Here is a 20493-nt window from a genome sequence, read left to right on the forward strand (position 1 = left end):
GGCTTACCTGGTTAAATAAAGGTGAAATAAATAAAAATTGTTAATCATTTAAAAGTGTATTTCAGTATATTTACTAACCCCATAGACCACTATAAAGATATCAACCATTTCCACAAATGCAAATCATCTAACTACATGCAGTGATACAGATCAAGTAATATAGTTTTTTTTTCTGTTTTATTTACATTCACCACAAAATGGTAGCATTACATAGGAGATGATATAGAGATCATTTTGATTGTTATATATATATATATATAAACTATATTAGAAATTAACATAAAGTGTATTAAAAAGGGTTATATTACATGTGAAAACAGCAAAAATGCCCAGTACAACCCCCCCATCAGGTGGTAATAAACATAGTTGTGTTCCAATTATCTAGCCTCCTAAAGTGTACACTTGCACACTCCCTGTCATGAAAATAAAAGTGTTGGATTGGTGAGCAGAGTTTCACGCTCCCGCCTCTCTCGCCTCTTCCACAATGTTGGATTCAATGTTGGACTCTCCTCCCCTGTAAAAATGTGACATTGATAATGCAATTCATATTCGCAAACACTCTTATTTGAAGACTACAGTAGGATATCCAGAATCATAAAATAAACAAGAAAACTGTGTGATAGCTTCTATTTTCAGTAGCAAATATAGTGTGCTGTATACCAAGTACGCGTCCGAAATGGTACCCTATTCCCAATATATTGCACTACTTTGGCTCTGGTCAAAAGTAATGCATAATACAGGGAAAAGGGTGTGGTTTCAAAGCCCTGGTCACTAGTAATATTACTACTAATACTGCTAGTGTGCCATTTCAGATGCATAATACAGGGAAAAGGGTGTGATTTCAAAGCCCTGGTCACTAGTACTATTACTACTAATACTGCTAGTGTGCCATTTCAGATGCATAATACAGGGAAAAGGGTGTGATTTCAAAGCCCTGGTCACTAGTAATATTACTACTAATACTGCTAGTGTGCCATTTCAGATGCATAATACAGGGAAAAGGGTGTGATTTCAAAGCCCTGGTCACTAGTACTATTACTACTAATACTGCTAGTGTGCCATTTCAGATGCATAATACAGGGAAAAGGGTGTGATTTCAAAGCCCTGGTCACTAGTACTATTACTACTAATACTGCTAGTGTGCCATTTCAGATGCATAATACAGGGAAAAGGGTGTGATTTCAAAGCCCTGGTCACTAGTACTATTACTACTAATACTGCTAGTGTGCCATTTCAGATGCATAATACAGGGAAAAGGGTGTGATTTCAAAGCCCTGGTCACTAGTACTATTACTACTAATACTGCTAGTGTGCCATTTCAGATGCATAATACAGGGAAAAGGGTGTGATTTCAAAGCCCTGGTCACTAGTACTATTACTACTAATACTGCTAGTGTGCCATTTCAGATGCATAATACAGGGAAAAGGGTGTGATTTCAAAGCCCTGGTCACTAGTACTATTACTACTAATACTGCTAGTGTGCCATTTCAGATGCATAATACAGGGAAAAGGGTGTGATTTCAAAGCCCTGGTCACTAGTACTATTACTACTAATACTGCTAGTGTGCCATTTCAGATGCATAATACAGGGAAAAGGGTGTGATTTCAAAGCCCTGGTCACTAGTACTATTACTACTAATACTGCTAGTGTGCCATTTCAGATGCATAATACAGGGAAAAGGGTGTGATTTCAAAGCCCTGGTCACTAGTACTATTACTACTAATACTGCTAGTGTGCCATTTCAGATGCATAATACAGGGAAAATGGTGTGATTTCAAAGCCCTGGTCACTAGTACTATTACTACTAATACTGCTAGTGTGCCATTTCAGATGCATAATACAGGGAAAAGGGTGTGATTTCAAAGCCCTGGTCACTAGTACTATTACTACTAATACTGCTAGTGTGTCATTTCAGATGCATAATACAGGGAAAAGGGTGTGATTTCAAAGCCCTGGTCACTAGTACTATTACTACTAATACTGCTAGTGTGCCATTTCAGATGCATAATACAGGGAAAAGGGTGTGATTTCAAAGCCCTGGTCACTAGTACTATTACTACTAATACTGCTAGTGTGCCATTTCAGATGCATAATACAGGGAAAAGGGTGTGATTTCAAAGCCCTGGTCACTAGTACTATTACTACTAATACTGCTAGTGTGCCATTTCAGATGCAGCCCTTGAAAATCCTTACCTATGATGTCATCCTCAGTGTTGAGCTCTTTGCAGGATAGTGGGATCCGAGCTAAGGCAGACAGTTTAGCTATGAAGGCCTCTTCTGCCTCCTGATGGAGCAAACACAGAAATACAATATACCAAATTAATAAAACTTGTATTTTAATTTGATAAAATATTTATTAAAACAATCTTTAATATATAAATCATGAACAACAGACATTATCCATGTATGTACTTATTTTAGCTGAACAGATTATGTAATATTATTTACACATAAGAAGACTAAAGAAATGTTTGCCAACTCACCCATGGATTAATGGAAGTTAAAACGGAACTATTCTTTGCGTTCACGTCAAAATTACCATAATGATTAACCATTGTGATTTAGCATTTACAAGGTGGTTGTTACCTGTAACTGTCCTTTGATTCGCTCCATGGTTTGTTCCTGGGCTAACTTCCTTCTCCTCAGAGTCTCACATGCAACCTCCTGCTCCAATTCATACTGTTCCAACATCCTTTTCTTCTGCAGTTCAACCCTATTAGCATGGTGGGTAGTGTATAATGAAAAAGAGTGAGCCCTTCTCTGTATAATATTGTTACAATATTAGACATGGGTTCATATAGTATTTGTTTTCTTTCATACTTTAGCAGCACTTGATTGAGCCTGCCTGGCTCAACAAAACCAATGAAATAGTCACAAAAGTGCAAAACCCATCCATCTGGCACTCCAGGCAGGCTCAATCAAACGCTCAATTTGAACCCAGGTTTGTACATACAGAATTAGCTTTAGACAACTTTATGCCGTGTTCATTAGTTGCCATGCCAAGTCATAGGAGAGAATGGCAGGGAATAAAATCTATAGTATAAATAACAGTCAATTAGTTAGTAGAGAAAGTAAACAGTACCTCTGATGAAACTCGGTGGACATGGGCTTCCTCCCCCAGTTGGCCAGCTCCTTTAGCAGGGCCTTGTTCATCTGAGAGCTGCTCTCTCGTCGTTCACACTCCTCTGGGGAGGGGACAGACACAACAACACAGTGATAGTTGCATTAACTTAGGCCCCCAATTCAATCAAATGAAGATTATGTGAAAGTTTGAGTTAGCACACAGCTCACTGCAAAAAACAATACACCAATGAATTGCAACATTGCACATACACAGCCCATGATTCTGCCGGTAGAACCAATGAAAGGACTTTCTAGTGTAGTTTTTCTGTGAACAGATTGTAAGGCCCTTCACAAATTCATAGTATCTATAGTTTTCCTACAGAATGAGCCCTAACAGACCAAAATGTCTTATGTATGCACGTCCACCTGTTCATTTCACCTTTGGCCCTGTTAGGGTGTTGCTGCTGAAGGCCCTTGGTGATGTCCTGGATCTGAGAGTAGTAGCTGGTGACCAGAGCACTGAGGGAATCCCGGGTCACGTACACACTCTCCGACGCTACCTCCGTCAACTGACTCTACTCATACGCAAAGAAATAACAATTAGAATAGATAGAAAATAGATAAAAAAGGAGTGGGGGGGGGGGCTATTTAAAAAAAATACATAGGCCTAGGTCAGTGGAGGCTGCTGAGGGGAGGACGGCTCATAATAATCTCTGGAATGGAGTCAATGGAATGGTATCAAACATGGTTTTCATGTGGTTGACACCATTCCATTCACTCCATTCCAGCCATTACTATGAGCTGTCCTCCCCTCAGCCGACTCCACTGGCCTAGGTCCATCATCATTTATACTTGGTTTTAGTCGTTAACTTAAAACTTTAATCTAAAATTGTCACATGGGCCCTAGTTTGCCCATGTCTGTCCTAGGGGGTAGGGCCTAGAGGTTGTTCATGGGTGAGGCCAGATGCTCTAGTACCTTCCTTCCGCGGTCAGGCTGGGGCCTAGCGGGAGGGGCCTGGTCCATCTGCTGCCAGAGGCTCTGGCTGAGGGCGTGGCCCACCAGCTGCTGGGCGTTGGCCTGCAGGAGCTCCGCCCCGGTCTCCAGCTCCGACAGGAACTCCTGCTGGAAGCTGTGGCCAATCAGCTGCGTCTCCGGACCCAGGTGCCTCTCGGCAACACTGGCACTGGATTCCTGTGGGGAGTCCAAGACACAGAGGGAGGTGATTGACAGACCACAGTGACAAGGTGACAGTGACATATTGATAGTCTAAAAAAGAGCTGTAGATGGAGCAAGAAGGACAGGTAGGGGTCTCTATACTGTATGCCTCTAAAGCAGTTTCTCAATTCATTCATAGGGGGAATCACAGTGTGCACTTTTTTGTTCTAGCCCTGCACAAACACACTTGATTCAACTAATCAAGGGTTTGGTGATTAGTTGATCAGTTGAATCAGGTGTGTTTGCACTGGGCTGGAACAAATACAGTGGGGAAAAAAAGTATTTAGTCAGCCACCAATTGTGCAAGTTCTCCCACTTAAAAAGATGAGAGAGGCCTGTAATTTTCATCATAGGTACACGTCAACTATGACAGACAAAATGAGAAGAAAAAATCCAGAAAATCACATTGTAGGATTTTTTATGAATTTATATGCGAATTATGGTGGAAAATAAGTATTTGGTCAATAACAAAAGTTTCTCAATACTTTGTTATATATCCTTTTTTTTGGCAATGACACAGGTCAAACGTTTTCTGTAAGTCTTCACAAGGTTTTCACACACTGTTGCTGGTATTTTGGCCCATTCCTCCATGCAGATCTCCTCTAGAGCAGTGATGTTTTGGGGCTGTCGCTGGGCAACACAGACTTTCAACTCCCTCCAAAGATTTTCTATGGGGTTGAGATCTGGAGACTGGCTAGGCCACTCCAGGACCTTGAAATGCTTCTTACGAAGCCACTCCTTCGTTGCCCGGGCGGTGTGTTTGGGATCATTGTCATGCTGAAAGACCCAGCCACGTTTCATCTTCAATGCCCTTGCTGATGGAAGGAGGTTTTCACTCAAAATCTCACGATACATGGCCCCATTCATTCTTTCCTTTACACAGATCAGTCGTCCTGGTCCCTTTGCAGAAAAACAGCCCCAAAGCATGATGTTTCCACCCCCATGCTTCACAGTAGGTATGGTGTTCTTTGGATGCAACTCAGCATTCTTTATCCTCCAAACACGACGAGTTGAGTTTTTACCAAAAAGTTCTATTTTGGTTTCATCTGACCATATGACATTCTCCCAATCCTCTTCTGGATCATCCAAATGCACTCTAGCAAACTTCAGACGGGCCTGGACATGTACTGGCTTAAGCAGGGGGGACACGTCTGGCACTGCAGGATTTGAGTCCCTTGCGGCGTAGTGTGTTACTGATGGTAGGCTTTGTTACTTTGGTCCCAGCTCTCTGCAGGTCATTCACTAGGTCCCCCCGTGTGGTTCTGGGATTTTTGCTCACCGTTCTTGTGATCATTTTGACCCCACGGGGTGAGATCTTGCGTGGAGCCCCAGATCGAGGGAGATTATCAGTGGTCTTGTATGTCTTCCATTTCCTAATAATTGCTCCCACAGTTGATTTCTTCAAACCAAGCTGCTTACCTATTGCAGATTCAGTCTTCCCAGCCTGGTGCAGGTCTACAATTTTGTTTCTGGTGTCCTTTGACAGCTCTTTGGTCTTGGCCATAGTGGAGTTTGGAGTGTGACTGTTTGAGGTTGTGGACAGGTGTCTTTTATACTGATAACAAGTTCAAACAGGTGCCATTAATACAGGTAACGAGTGTTGGACAGAGGAGCCTCTTAAAGAAGAAGTTACAGGTCTGTGAGAGCCAGAAATCTTGCTTGTTTGTAGGTGACCAAATACTTATTTTCCACTATAATTTGCAAATAAATTCATTAACAATCCTACAATGTGATTTTCTGGAATTTTTTTTCTCAATTTGTCTGTCATAGTTGACGTGTACCTATGATGAAAATTACAGGCCTCTCTCATCTTTTTAAGTGGGAGAACTTGCACAATTGGTGGCTGACTAAATACTTTTTTTCCCCACTGTATGTGCATCCCTCTCCAGGAATGCATTGAGAAACACTAGTCAAAACAAGCCATCATCTTCTCACTTTGTAGAATGTATTATAATGTAATGTTAGTGAATGTGTGACTGGACCTGATGCTGGGCTTTGGGGAGCATTGGTCTGACTGTGGTCTGGGTGTGGTCCTCTAGAGACAGCAGGGCCCTGAAGTCACTCTGAGACAGCACCTTGAGCTTGGACAACCTCATCTCCTTCAAGACCCTCAGACAGAAGTGTCTGGCCACAAAGTGCCTCTGCACCGCCACCAGCAGGAGGTGCTGTTTCTTCTCAATCAACATCCCCACATGGCTGGGATAGAATAGGGATTGGTCATTGGTTGATAATAATAATAATAATATGCCATTTAGCAGACGCTTTTATCCAAAGCGACTTACAGTCATGCGTGCATACATTTTTGTGTATTGGTGGTCCCGGGAATCGAACCCACTACCTTGGCGTTACAAGCGCCGTGCTCTACCAGCTGAGCTACAGAGGACCACAGTTGAGTCAGGTGTGTTAGTTCTGGGCTGGAACAAAAGCCTGCACATTCTATTTTTCCAGTACCAGGCATGATAACCACTTTGCTACTTTAAACCATGCTTTTGCTTGTCAGATGTGCTAGAGTGTATAAAATGTTTACGATTGAAAATCAAATAGATTTCAGATCATATTTAAATACTGAATTGTTTTAAATGCATTTCCACCCACCAGAGGTCCCCCTGCTTCACCTGTTAAGCACATAGCTCTGTCTGACCACCATGCCTCTAAGGATCTTCAGCTGCTGTTCACCTAGGTGTCTGAGGCAGGCCAGCACCAGGGCTGCTTCTTCACACCATACCTAGAGCGAGACAAACATACAGAAATACAATATTAAAAACGGGCATATTCATTAGGGCACACAATAGCAAAACATTTTAAAACGGAAAGCAAAAACAAGCTGTTGTAACTGGACCAGATCTAGTAGTAGTACCTCCCCATTTCATTAAGTTTTCTTCCATTTAGTGCCTAACGAATATGACCCAGGAGTGTAACCTGGCGCCTGTCCAGAAGAGTGCAACGTTACATAAGGTCCAGATAGAGATGCATTGAGTAGAACAGATATGATGTCTGTCATGTAGAATAGGGAATCGAGTCAGCTCTATTCATTACATTTCTGGGTCCAGCAGTACCTGTCCATCTTGCTCCAATTGAGCATGTACACCCTCCAGTTGCCGTTTGGTATTGGACTCTGCCTGCTGCAGCAGTGCAACCAGGTCACCATCTAGATCCAGCCATAGCCTCTGGCCTTGGTCTGTGGACAACTGGGGCTGAGCAGGGAGAGCAGATAGGAAGATGTCTTTGGCCAGCTCTCCCAGCTTCTTGGACCAGGTGGCATGATGCCTCTGGAGATACAAAAGCATGGGTTATTTTCCATTAGAAATAAGTTGAATTAGCACTACACAGATTATTATTATTTTTTTTCTTTAGGGGGTATATCAGCTTTAATATTGCAGATAGATTGTAACTTCCATCAATGTAATTGTCTGCATCACTTCCAATCCCCCATATGTTTTTTTCTTGCAAATATATATACAGTGGGGAGAACAAGTATTTGATACACTGCTGATTTTGCAGGTTTTCCTACTTACAAAGCATGTAGAGGTCTGTAATTTTTATCAGAGGTACACTTCTACTGTGAGAAACTCAGAAAAAATCCAGAAAATCATATTGTATGATTTTTAAGTAATTAATTTGCATTTTATTGCATGACATAAGTATTTGATCACCTACCAACCAGTAAGAATTCCGGCTCTCACAGACCTGTTAGTTTTTCTTTAAGAAGCCCTCCTGTTCTCCACTCATTACCTGTATTAACTGCACCTGTTTGAACTCGTTACCTGTATAAAAGACACCTGTCCACACACTCAATCAAACAGACTCCAACCTCTCCACAATGGCCAAGACCAGAGAGCTGTGTAAGGACATCAGGGATAAAATTGTAGACCTGCACAAGGCTGGGATGGGCTACAGGACAATAGGCAAGCAGCTTGGTGAGAAGGCAACAACTGTTGGCGCAATTACTAGAAAATGGAAGAAGTTCAAGATTATGGTCAATCACCCTCGGTCTGGGGCTCCATGCAAGATCTCACCTCGTGGGGCATCAATGATCATGAGGAAGGTGAAGGATCAGCCCAGAACTACACGGCAGGACCTGGTCAATGACCTGAAGAGAGCTGGGACCACAGTCTCAAAGAAAACCATTAGTAACACACTACGCCGTCATGGATTAAAATCCTGCAGTGCACGCAAGGTCCCCCTGCTCAAGCCAGCGCATGTCCAGGCCCGTCTGAAGTTTGCCAATGACCATCTGGATGATCCAGAGGAGGAATGGGAGAAGGTCATGTGGTCTAATGAGACAAAAATATAGCTTTTTGGTCTAAACTCAACTCGCTGTGTTTGGAGGAAGAAGAAGGATGAGTACAACCCCAAGAACACCATCCCAACCGTGAAGCATGGAGGTGGAAACATCATTCTTTGGGGATGCTTTTCTGCAAAGGGGACAGGACGAATGCACCGTATTGAGGGGAGGATGGATGGGGCCTTGTATCGCGAGATCTTGGCCAACAACCTCCTTCCCTCAGTAAGAGCATTGAAGATGGGTCGTGGCTGGGTCTTCCTGCATGACAACGTCCCGAAACACACAGCCAGGGCAACTAAGGAGTGGCTTCGTAAGAAGCATCTCAAGGTCCTGGAGTGGCCTAGCCAGTCTCCAGACCTGAACCCAATAGAACATCTTTGGAGGGAGCTGAAAGTCCGTATTGCCCAGCGACAGCCCCGAAACCTGAAGGATCTGGAGAAGGTCTGTATGGAGGAGTGGGCCAAAATCCCTGCTGCAGTGTGTGCAAATCTGGTCAAGACCTACAGGAAACGTATGATCTCTGTAATTGCAAACAAAGGTTTCTGTACCAAATATTAAGTTCTGCTTTTCTGATGTATCAAATACTTATGTCATGCAATAAAAAGCAAATTAATTATTTAAAAATCATACAATGTGATTTTCTGGATTTTTGTTTTAGATTCCGTCTCTCACAGTTGAAGTGTACCTATGATAAAAATTACAGACCTCTACATGCTTTGTAAGTAGGAAAACCTGCAAAATCGGCAGTGTATCAAATACTTGTTCTCCCCACTGTATACACTACCGTTCAAAAGTTTGGGGTCACTTAGAAATGTCCTTGTTTTCGAAAGAAAAGCAATTTGATAACATCAAATTGATCAGAAATACAGTGTAGACATTGTTAATGTTGTAAATGGCTATTGTAGCTGGAAACGGCTGATTTTTTATGGAATATCTACATAGGCGTACAAAGGCCCATTATCAGCAACCATCAGTCCTGTGTTCCAATGGCATGTTGTGTTTGCTAATCCAAGTTTATAATTTCAAAAGGCTAATTGATCATGAGAAAACCCTTTTGCAATTATGTTAGCGTAGCTGAAAACTGTTGAGCTGATTAAAGAAGCAATAAAACTGGCCTTCTTGAGACTAGTTGAGTATCTGGAGCATCAGTAATTGTGGGTTCGATTACAGGCTCAAAATGGCCAGAAACAAATAACTTTCTTCTGAAACTCGTCAGTCTATTCTTGTCCTGAGAAATGATGGCCATTCCATGCGAGAAATTGCCAAGAAACTGAAGATCTCGTACAACGCTGTGTACTACTCCCTTCACAGAACAGCGCAAAATGGCTCTAACCAGAATAGAAAGAGTAGTGGGAGGCCCCGGTGCACAACTGAGCAAGTGGACAAATACATTAGAGTGTCTAGTTTGAGAAACAGATGCCTCACAGGTCCTCAACTGGCAGCTTCATTAAATAGTACCCGCAAAACACCAGTCTCAACATCAACAGTGAAGAGGTGACTCCGGGATGCTGACCTAGGCAGAGTTGCTAAGAAAAAGCCATATCTCAGACTGGCCAATAAAAACAAAAGATTAAGATGGCCAAAAGAACACAGACACTGGACTTTTTCTTTGTAACTCTGCCTAGAAGGTCAGTATAACTTTTGTATGACTGAAGCTTTTAGTGACAGGTCTAATGCTTTAATATTTAATCATTTCTGTCCTCCGAATTCATATTCATTATATAAATAGGCCTGTTTAATTTTGTCTGGCTTGCCGTTCCAAATAAAATGGAATATTTTTTTTCTCATATAATTTAAAAAAGTGTTCGCTAGGCGTAGGCAAGACCATAAGCAAATAGGTAAACTGGGATAATACTAAAGAGTTCATCAGGGTGATTTTTCCACAAATTGACAGGTATTTACCTTTCCATGGTAGCAAGATCTTATCTATTTTTGCTAACTTTCTATTAAAATGTATTGGAGTGAGATCATTTATTTCATTTGGGATATGTATTCCAAGTATATCCACATCACCATCAGACCATTTTATTGGTAAACTACATGGTAATGTAAAAATTGTATTTTTTAGTGATCCAATACGTAATATACTGTAGTACATTTATCATACAGTGAGGGAAAAAAGTATTTGATCCCCTGCTGATTTTTTACGTTTGCCCACTGACAAAGAAATGATCAGTCTATAATGTTAATGGTAGGTTTATTTGAACAGTGAGAGACAGAATAACAACAAAAAAAATCCAGAAAACGCATGTCAAAAATGTTATAAATTGATTTGCATTTTAATTAGGGAAATAAGTATTTGACCCCTCTGCAAAACATGACTTAGTACTTGGTGGCAAAACCCTTGTTGGCAATCACAGAGGTCAGACGTTTCTTGTAGTTAGCCACCAGGCTTGAACACATCTCAAGAGGGATTTTGTCCCACTCCTCTTTGCAGATCTTCTCCAAGTCATTAAGGTTTCGAGGCTGATGTTTGGCAACTCGAACCTTCAGCTCCCTCCACAGATTTTCAATGGGATTAAGGTCTGGAGACTCCAGGACCTTAATGTGCTTCTTCTTGAGCCACTCCTTTGTTGCCTTGGCCGTGTGTTTTGGGTCATTGTCATGCTGTAATACCCATCCACGACCCATTTTCAATGCCCTGGCTGAGGGAAGGAGGTTCTCACTCAAGATTTGACGGTACATGGCCCCATCCATAGTCCCTTTGATGCTGTGAAGTTGTCCTGTCCCCTTAGCAGAAAAACACCCCCAAAGCATAATGTTTCCACCTCCATGTTTGACGGTGGGGATGGTGTTCTTGGGGTCATAGGCAGCATTCCTCCTCCTCCAAACACGGCGAGTTGAGTTGATGCCAAAGAGCTCCATTTTGGTCTCATCTGACCACAACACTTTCACCCAGTTCTCCTCTGAATCATTCAGATGTTCATTGGAAACTTCAGACAGGCATGTATATGTGCTTTCTTGAGCAGGGGGACCTTGCGGGCGCTGCAGGATTTCAGTCCTTCACGGCATAGTGTGTTACCAATTGTTTTCTTGGTGACTATGGTCCCAGCTGCCTTGCGATCATTGACAAGATCCTCCCGTGTAGTTCTGGGCTTATTCCTCACCATTCTCATGATCATTGCAACTCCACGAGGTGAGATCTTGCATGGGTCCCAGGCCGAGGGAGATTGACAGTTCTTTTATGTTACTTCCATTTGCGAATAATCGCACCAACTGTTGTCACCTTCTCACCAAGCTGCTTAGCGATGGTCTTGTAGCTCATTCCAGCCTTGTGTAGGTCTACAATCTTGTCCCTGACATCCTTGGAGAGCTCTTTGGTCTTGGCCATGGTGGAGAGTTTGGAATCTGATTGATTGATTGATTGCTTCTGTGGACAGGTGTATTTTATACAGGTAACAAGCTGAGATTAGGAGCACTCCCTTTAAGAGTGTGCTCCTAATCTCAGCTCGTTACCTGTATAAAAGACACCTGGGAGCCAGAAATCTTTCTGATTGAGAGGGGGTCAAATACTTATTTCCCTCATTAAAAAGCAAATCAATTTATAACATTTTTGACATGCGTTTTTCTGGATTTCTTTGTTGTCATTCTGTCTCTCACTGTTCAAATAAACCTACCATTAAAATTATAGACTGACCATTTCTTTGTCAGTGGGTAAACTTACAAAATCAACAGGGGATCAAATACTTTTTTCCCTCACTGTAATTTGGTTGTAATCCAGAGAGGTTAGAAATGTATCTAGATCCTCTATGAGGCTGTGGAGGGATTCAAGTTGTGGATTTAAAAGAACATAAATCATCAGCGTACAATGACACCTTTGTTTTTAAGCCCTGGATTTCTAATCCCTTGATATTATTGTTGGATCTGATTTTAATAGCAAACATTTCGATGGCCATAATAAATAGATATGCCGATAGTGGACAACCTTGTTTCACTCCTCTTGACGGTTTAAAACTTTCAGAGAAATAGCCATTATTTACTATTTTACACCTAGGGTTACTATACATGATTTTAACCCATTTTATAAGAGATTCTCCAAAATTGAAACGCTCCAGGCATTTATATATAAACTCCAGTCGTACTTTATCAAATACCTTTTCAAAGTCTGCTATGAATAGCAGGCCTAGTTTCCCAGATTTTTCATAGTGTTCTATTGTTTCCAGTACTTGCCTTATATTATCTCCAATGTATCGTCCATGTAAAAAACCTGTCTGATTAGAATGAATAATGTCAGACAATACCTTTTTAATTCTATGCACTACACATTTTGCAAAAGTTTTTGCATCATAACACTGAAGTGTAAAGGGCCTCCAATTTTTAAATGGACTGGATCTTTATATTTTCCACTTGTATCCTGTTTCAGTAATAATGAAATCAGACCTTCTTCTTGAGTGTCTGATAATCTACCATTTACATAGGAGTGGTTAAAACATGCTAATAACAGTTCTCTGAGTATTTCAAAAAAGGTTTGGTATACCTCGATTGGTATGACATCCAACCCTGGAGTTTTCCTGGACTTAAAGTTTTTTATTGCATCCAGAAGTTCCTCCTCTGTAATTTCACCTTCACATTAGTCTTTTTGTATGGCTGTTAATTTTACATTATCAATAGAAAAAAAATCTCTACAATTAGCTTCAGTTAGAGGAGATGGAAGCGACTGAAACGAAAACATATCCTTAAAGTACTTCGCTTCCTCCTTCAAAATATAATTTGGTGAATCATGGTTGACTCCGTCATTTGTAACTAGTTTCAGTAAATAATTTTTGATAGCATTTCTATGTTGAAGATAAAAAAATAATTTGGTGCATTTTTCCCATATTCCATTCTATTTATTTGTTATAATATATTACACTTGATCTTTCTTGAATAAGTTTCTCCATTCCTTTTTGTTTTTCCTCTGAGCCTCTATGTTACAGTTTTTATTGCTATCTATCTGTTCTGTTAGACCTTCTATTTCCTTTGTTGGTATGGACTCTTTTGACCTAAATTGCTTTTGTTTTTTCGAGATGAGTACTGAATTGCATGGCCTCTAAAGGCACATTTAAAAGTGTCCCATACAATAAGGGGATTTGCTGTACCTATGTTATGTTGGAAGAAATCAGTTATAAATTCCTCTGTCCTAGTTAAAAACAAGTTAACATCTAATAGGCTTTGATTACATTTCCAATGTCCTCGCCCACGTGGAAATTCAGTAAGAGTAATGTATATGCCAATTATATGATGTTCTGACCGCATTCTGTCCCCTATCAACACTTTTTAAACTTTTGGTGCCAACGACAATGACATAAGAAAGAAGTCAAGACGACTAGCTTGATTGAGTCTTCGCCATGTATATCTCACTAGGTCAGGATATTTAAGCCTCCATATATCTACTAGTTCTAATGTATCCATGACATTCACGATTTCCTCAAGAGCATGAGGGTGATAGCTTGTAGTGTGATTTAATACAGTATTATAATCTCCCACCATAATAATAGAGTATTGTATTGCTTGCAGGGTTGATACTGTATTATATATATTGTCAAAGAAGTGTGGATCATCATTATTTGGTCCATAAAGTTTTTGGTGAAATGCCGTTATTACGACCTACCCTCCAAAGATCACACACTGCCTCTGCCACTCTCCCATCCTGCTGCAGTTCCAAGTCACTGCTCTGCTTCCTCTGTTTCAGAAGCAGCTCCTGGTACACCTGGAGAAGAGAATTGAACTGTTAAACCGGAGCATACAGTTACAAGGAGCAATTAACAATGTAATGTAATGGAACTCGAAAACAATAATCCACAGAGTTTGTACTTATCCGAAGTAGACTTTATAGTGAAGTGAGTGAATAGAGAAGTAGTTTAGCAGTACCGTTACTACTACTATTGTTGTGGCACTGGACACATGACAAGGAACTAAAAGAGAGATAATGACCTTTACAAATTCCTGTAGGTCGCTGTGCGTCTGTGCAGAATCCAGGACACGGCTTCTCTCCTTTGCGTGAGTCCTCAGGAGTTTCTTCTTCTTGGAGTCGATCTTCTTGCACTTTTCATACACAAGCTCCTTGGTCTTTAGCCTGCATTCTGTATAAAAAAATGTCATTACATGTAGTTTTGATTTATTGACATCATTATATGTAAATTACAATGTTACTACACTAAGTTGCTGATTTGGCACATAATTTGACCAGTTTCCTTTTAACACAATTCACTTCATTATTCTGTGTATCATTCCGCACATATCATTTAGAGTTGTGTAGTAAACTACATTACTACACAATATACTTATATCAAAATGGTATAACCATACAATTATATTTTATTGTCACTACAGTGTGGTTTGCATTGGTTATAACAGTGCACTCAAAGAATAATCACTATTCATTTGTTTGATTGACACTCTTTTTAGCAATGGAGAAGGGGCACTGAACATTTTAAGAAGCCAGTTAATTTAAGATGAGGAACTAGGCCACATAATACTGAAAGATTACCACCATATTCCTCAGGAGGGAAGTTCAGTAGGGTACTAGAGAATTACACAACTGCCCAGTGGGCACAACTGGTTACAAAGACGTCATGTGCCAAATTTTGCCCTCTGGGTAATGATTTCACATAAATTAGAACGTTAATCTAGGTTGCATTTGTAAATTCACCCTGGCAATCTACTCCGATATCAGAGCACTCTGGTTTGAGACCTAGCACCCGGTTGTTATGACAGGTGTCAGTAAACATCGGATAAAAAACTAAATTTAATTGTTGCCAGTCCAGTCATTAACCCTCTAGATAACATGAAAACAGTATAACCAGCTCTGTTAGTAAAATGGTCAGAGTGAGGTGTTCTCTCATTTGTGTCTGGAAGTAGCTAGCAAGCTAACCAACATTAGCTAGTTAGCTTGACTGTTGTTGTGAGGTCAGAAAGCTTGGATCAACCCTACTCCTCGCCCCGAAAGAGAAACGCTCTGAATGCTCTTACAATGCTCTTAATTTAAGAACGTCCCAGAACGGACTGGGGGCAAATTTAAGAACTCACTCCTAATGTCTATGTTTTTACCTGATATTGAATTCATTGAGGTCACTCTTTTGTTGAACACACACCAGATTCTTCGCTTCAACGGTTGGCTACTTTGGTGGCGCGCGGCAACAATAATGTATGTCAGGCCAATGGCGCGATCTCTGGCCCTCGTATTGGCCGCAGAGACAACATTTTGCTGTTTTAAAGCAAACTTCCTGCAATTCTACACATTTTGACTTGGGGCGTAGAGAAAATGTTACAGTTTAAATCTAGTTTCCTGCAATTCTACACATTTTGCCATGGGGCTGAGAGAAAATGTGCAGTTTTAAAGCTAATTCCCTTCAATTCTACACATTTTGCAACTAGCTTATGTCGTGTTCTTATGCTATCTGGGTGACTCAAATATTATAACAAAATCAATGGGGGCCCCATTCCATGACATATTTGAAACTTTAGATTCTCCCTGACTGTCTAGTTTTTATTTTGGTGATTGTTAGTTCTCAAAGATGATCTTATTTAAAAATATATAACTCCGTTATCTTTTCTACATACTTTATATCTGGTTTTAGTCATTTAAGTTTATACTGAAAACGTTTTACAAAAAATTATATAAATATGATTTATTTTGTATTATATTTTATTAAGTGGCGGTAACGATTTATGAATATAAGGGAACACTACTTATAGATTATCAAAGAATGTAGGTGGTGTGTGTGTGTGCGTAGGTGCATGGGTGCATGTGTGTGGGCATGCATCTGTGTATGTCCATGCTCGTGCGTGCATGCATGTGCGTCTGCAGCATCACTCACCTTCGCTGCAGTGCTGCAGCCCCTCGGTCAGGGCTGCCTGCAGCTCGGCCAGGGTCTTCTCCATGGTGGCGAAGGTCAGGTGGCCGTCACTGGTCAGCTGCTCCAGGCTTCGGGCCACCAGGTCCTGTCTGAGGGACGCCTCCTGCCGGAGCAGGGCCGGCTTGGCCTGCAGCACACCCCTCAGTTCCTCCCACCACAACAGCTTCTCCTGGGTCCTCTGGGAGAGAGCCAGGGGAAAGAGAGATGGATGCAGGCCCTCATCAATAAATAGACCCTATAGGCCATGAAGACTAGATAGGTGTAAGAAGTATGACAATAATTCCTACTATAATTGTTTTATGTGTGTTACATTTTTATGTATTTTCTGTGTTGTTGTTGTAGGTTTATTTTTTTTATTTTTTTTATTTACATGTAATGCATCCATGTAGAACAGTGGCCATGCATGCAAACTCATTAAAGGTACAAAGCTTTCGGTGCAAATGCAGAAGTTCTGAAAAAGCCTTACTTTTATGTCAAAAACAACTTCTATGGCCTGTATCTTTAAATGTTTATTGTTCTTATATCTCACCTTCATGTCTGCGGCCTGAGTCTCAGTTAGCTGGTTTTCAACCAATAGGAGACAGTGGATAAGGGTGTGGATGACATCCTGGGCCTCTTCTCTGGGGAGAACACTGGACCTGCCCAGGAGGCTCTGGCAGAAGGCCTCCACCTGCTTGCTAAAGCCCTTGGTCTGTGGAGATAGACATACATAAAGTTTGCCCACAAACTTCAAGTTTTTAAAGAAAATGTTCCTCCATAAACTTCCAAGATTTTTGTCATCAAACTGGCAATTGCATTGTCAGTGAAATAATATTTTACTTTGCTAGAGCAGACAATGTGGTTCCATGTTGGTGGTTCAATTGGTATAATGTGAATTACACACTATGCGGTTCAAAGATTTGGTCGTGCTTTGATCTAGTTGACTTGGTTACCATTTGAAGCGCCTGCTCCAGTAGATCTTTCTGAGTTCTTTCGATCTCCTCCAGGGTACAAGGATCTGAACTTAAATCTTTGTTTCTTTCACAGGCAAACAGGCTGGCTGACAGTTCTTTCTTTAATAAACCCAGTTCCTACAAAGAGATGAGAAAATCAATAAAGATCGGAATCCTTACTTCAGAATTTAAAAGCAGGTTTGTGAGAAATCATGTTACGCATGCACATCTCATGCTAGGATTTGGATTAAGATTGTACCTTTTCTTGCAGGAGAAGAACATTGGTGTAAAAACCTGAATCCTTTTTATCCTTGGGAAAACGACCACTGAGTATAATTCTGAGAATTTGGAGAAAGAGCTACAACAAGGAAATGGGAGAGGTAAGGGAGATATCTTCTTGAGATTTGAACCCACCAACATTTTACACAACATTTTAGCAAACTAGTACTGTTGTCATATTATCAATAGAAATGCACTTAAAAACAAGTCTTATAATGCAATATAAGGAGATAATAGGCACTATAAGTGCATTCATAATGCATTAATTGGCTCATAGAAAGTGTTACCTAATTGTTTGCTACTGTGTGATGAAAGAAAGAGGTCACCCACCACACATTTCTCTTCCAGGACCTGTGAACAGTGTATCTGCACGTCCTGCAGGGCCAGACAGTACAGGCTGATCCTGCCCTCAAAACTACAGTGGTAACAAAATTACATTAGAAAATAAGCATTTACAGTACAGAACGGTAAAGGGAGACTCAGCAATATGACATCCTCATACACTGCCAAATAATAGTAGTGTTCCTGGTGAAGCAAGCACTTTAATTAACTGAAATATATGTTCCCCATCAGCTCACCCTGTTTGAGAGAGTGTGTGGGGGTAGAGGGCCACCCTGGTGAAGCTCTCGTTCTGCATACTCTTGGGGACCAGTGAGGAGGAGATGTACTGGCTGCTGTCGTCGTTGTCCTGGTCCTGGCTCAGTGAATCCCCGCTGGAGCCCGACGAGGACTCTCCATTGGGGAGGACAGGCAGCTTGGAGTGCTCATGCAGTGAGGGGTTGGAGGCTCCATCCGCTAAGGGCTGACGTTGGGATGTAACGTTAAAGGGACAGTTCACCTCAAAGTCAAAGTTTGCTAGATGTTTCTATACCTAAAATGTGGTCTTTAAAGCTGGAGTCCTTAATGGTGAAACTGCCACGTCCATTTGGGGTATTACAACAAAGATGTTACTGCAAACAACAAACATGTTTTTTTTCCCCCTTGGACATCATTGCATGCACGATATATCTGCAGAATATGTAGTGCACATTTTTTTTAACACACTGCTGGACGCTCACCTCTGTTTCGTCAATAAAACAAACACAATAACAAAGGCTTTGGTGCGAACAGTGGCACTGTTAATGCAGATTCGATCTTTAAAGGGATAGTTCAGCCATAGACTGCTTTTAAAGGGTACAGAACAAATATCTAAATATGTATTTGTGCTTTACTATCCCTTTAACCCTATCCCATCCTCTCAGAATAAAGGCACAATTACATTGCAATTAGTGTTCCAATTTGGATAGATTTGGTTACATGTGGTATGAAGGCTGTAATATAAACAGATAGATGATCTTACTCTGTATTTCTGGTTGATGGGGTACACCACCTTTGCCCGTGATGCAAAAGCAGCCACATCGCTGTTCACGGGTGGCTGCTTCTTTTCCTGGTAAATGAATAAACACAGTGAATTTTTAGGGAAAATGTTAATGAAGTTGGGTGAATGTTAATGAAAGCCAACTCAGCTTTTCTTTACACATACTGTACACTCTTAGAAAAAAGGTGCTATCTAGAACCTAAAAGAGTTATTCGGCTGTCCCCATATGATAACCCTTTTTGGTTCCTGGTAGAACCCTTTCCCCAGAGGGTTCTACATGGAACCCAAAAGAGTTCTAACTGGAACCAAAAAGGGTTATACTTGGGGACAGCCGAAGAACACTTTTGGAACTATTTTTTCGAAGTGTATCTACCTTGCAATATATCTATCACACTAAAGCATATTTATAGTGCTCAAATATTCCATATCTATAACTAAAATACATAATATTTACTTTTTCATTGGTAGTGGCACTTTGGACACCCTTCTTGCTGTTGCTGACACAGTCACTTTGGTTGTTCTCCCTATCCTGGTCGTCTCCCTCAAACAGTCTTCTGGCATCATAGCCCTGGTGGAAAGGAATGGAAGACAGCTAGTCCTTTTGAATGGGATCATTTTGAACTGGGTTTATTCAAAAGGACTACAGACTTCAGTTATTAAACAGTTATAAATAGTGTTAATGTTATGCTGATGCTTGCCAAATAGTGAGCTTATGACTGCAGTGTTATTGATTATTGCTGTTATTATAGTCCCGTGTAGCTCAGTTGGTAGAGCATGGCGTTTGCAACGCCAGGGTTGTCGGTTCGATTCCCACGGGGGGCCAGTATGAAAATGTATGCACTCACTAACTGTAAATCGCTCTGGATAAGAGCGTCTACTAAAATGTAAAATTATTGCCAATGCAGTCATGCAGTAGGCTAGGCTATTTGGCTATCCAACCAACGAGTTATAACACAAACTAATACAAACCTATAATAAACACCTTTACAAACTTACTTGTCGAGTTAGAAGCATAGGCTTCAGGCAAAACACATACAGAAGGGCTGCAGCTATTATTCCAGAAAAAACCCCGCATACAGTGGCAACTGTCAATAATCCTGTAAATATGTGCAGAGATTCTGCAAAGTGAACAAAGACATCATTTGAGCATTCAGTAATCGTGTCGTGGTCGTTCATTTTGGATAATTCCCGGGTGCAAAGGAAGAAAATAGACGAAAAATGCGCATTTCTTCATTAAAAAAAAACTATTTTAGGCTACGTCTGAAAGAAAGAATCAGGACAACAACTCAGACTGGTCATGGACAAAGACCGCAAACCATTGATCTACAGAAAACAACCCCAAAAGTTACTTTAAAAAAATTAATGTATGGTAGGAAAAGTAATTACTTGAGGTATGACACCGTAACTAACAAAACACTTTTTTTTGTAGCAGTTAGATTCGATGTTTTACAGATGGAGTATTGAACCAATCATTGAACAGATTTGACGAAACGCAAGACATTTAGGGGTGGAGCTTGCCCC

The 20493-nt window shown here is 40.9% G+C and overlaps 1 protein-coding gene across 1 annotated transcript; it reads right to left on the reverse strand.

Annotated features, from left to right (window-relative positions):
• Window positions 1-346: 346 nt before the first annotated feature.
• LOC121575523 (ellis-van Creveld syndrome protein-like) lies at window positions 347-20414 on the reverse strand. Its single transcript, XM_041888678.2, has 20 exons — window positions 19969-20414; window positions 19427-19540; window positions 18955-19041; window positions 18194-18417; window positions 17946-18030; window positions 17596-17694; window positions 17337-17474; window positions 16934-17095; window positions 16366-16582; window positions 14480-14628; window positions 14157-14255; window positions 7338-7550; window positions 6897-7006; window positions 6264-6477; window positions 4042-4257; window positions 3505-3640; window positions 3085-3187; window positions 2589-2715; window positions 2196-2286; window positions 347-514 (listed from the first exon to the last, which is right to left on the reverse strand). The coding sequence occupies exons 1-20, from the start codon at window positions 20146-20148 to the stop codon at window positions 417-419; spliced, it is 2862 nt and encodes a 953-aa protein (XP_041744612.2). The 5' UTR covers window positions 20149-20414; the 3' UTR covers window positions 347-416.
• Between the last annotated feature and the right edge of the window lie 79 nt (window positions 20415-20493).

Source organism: Coregonus clupeaformis, chromosome 10, assembly GCF_020615455.1.
Source record: "Coregonus clupeaformis isolate EN_2021a chromosome 10, ASM2061545v1, whole genome shotgun sequence".
Lineage (NCBI taxonomy): Eukaryota > Metazoa > Chordata > Actinopteri > Salmoniformes > Salmonidae > Coregonus > Coregonus clupeaformis.

Coding starts and splice junctions, on each gene's coding strand:
- LOC121575523 (XM_041888678.2), bottom strand. CDS start 20,148: ATGAACGACCACGACACGATTACTGAATGCTCAAATGATGTCTTTGTT. Junction 17,695..17,945: donor TCCTGGAAGAGAAATGTGTG/GTGGGTGACCTC, acceptor TCCTTGTTGTAG/CTCTTTCTCCAAATTCTCAG. Junction 7,551..14,156: donor CAGTGTGTGATCTTTGGAGG/GTAGGTCGTAAT, acceptor TTGTATCTCCAG/AGGCATCATGCCACCTGGTC.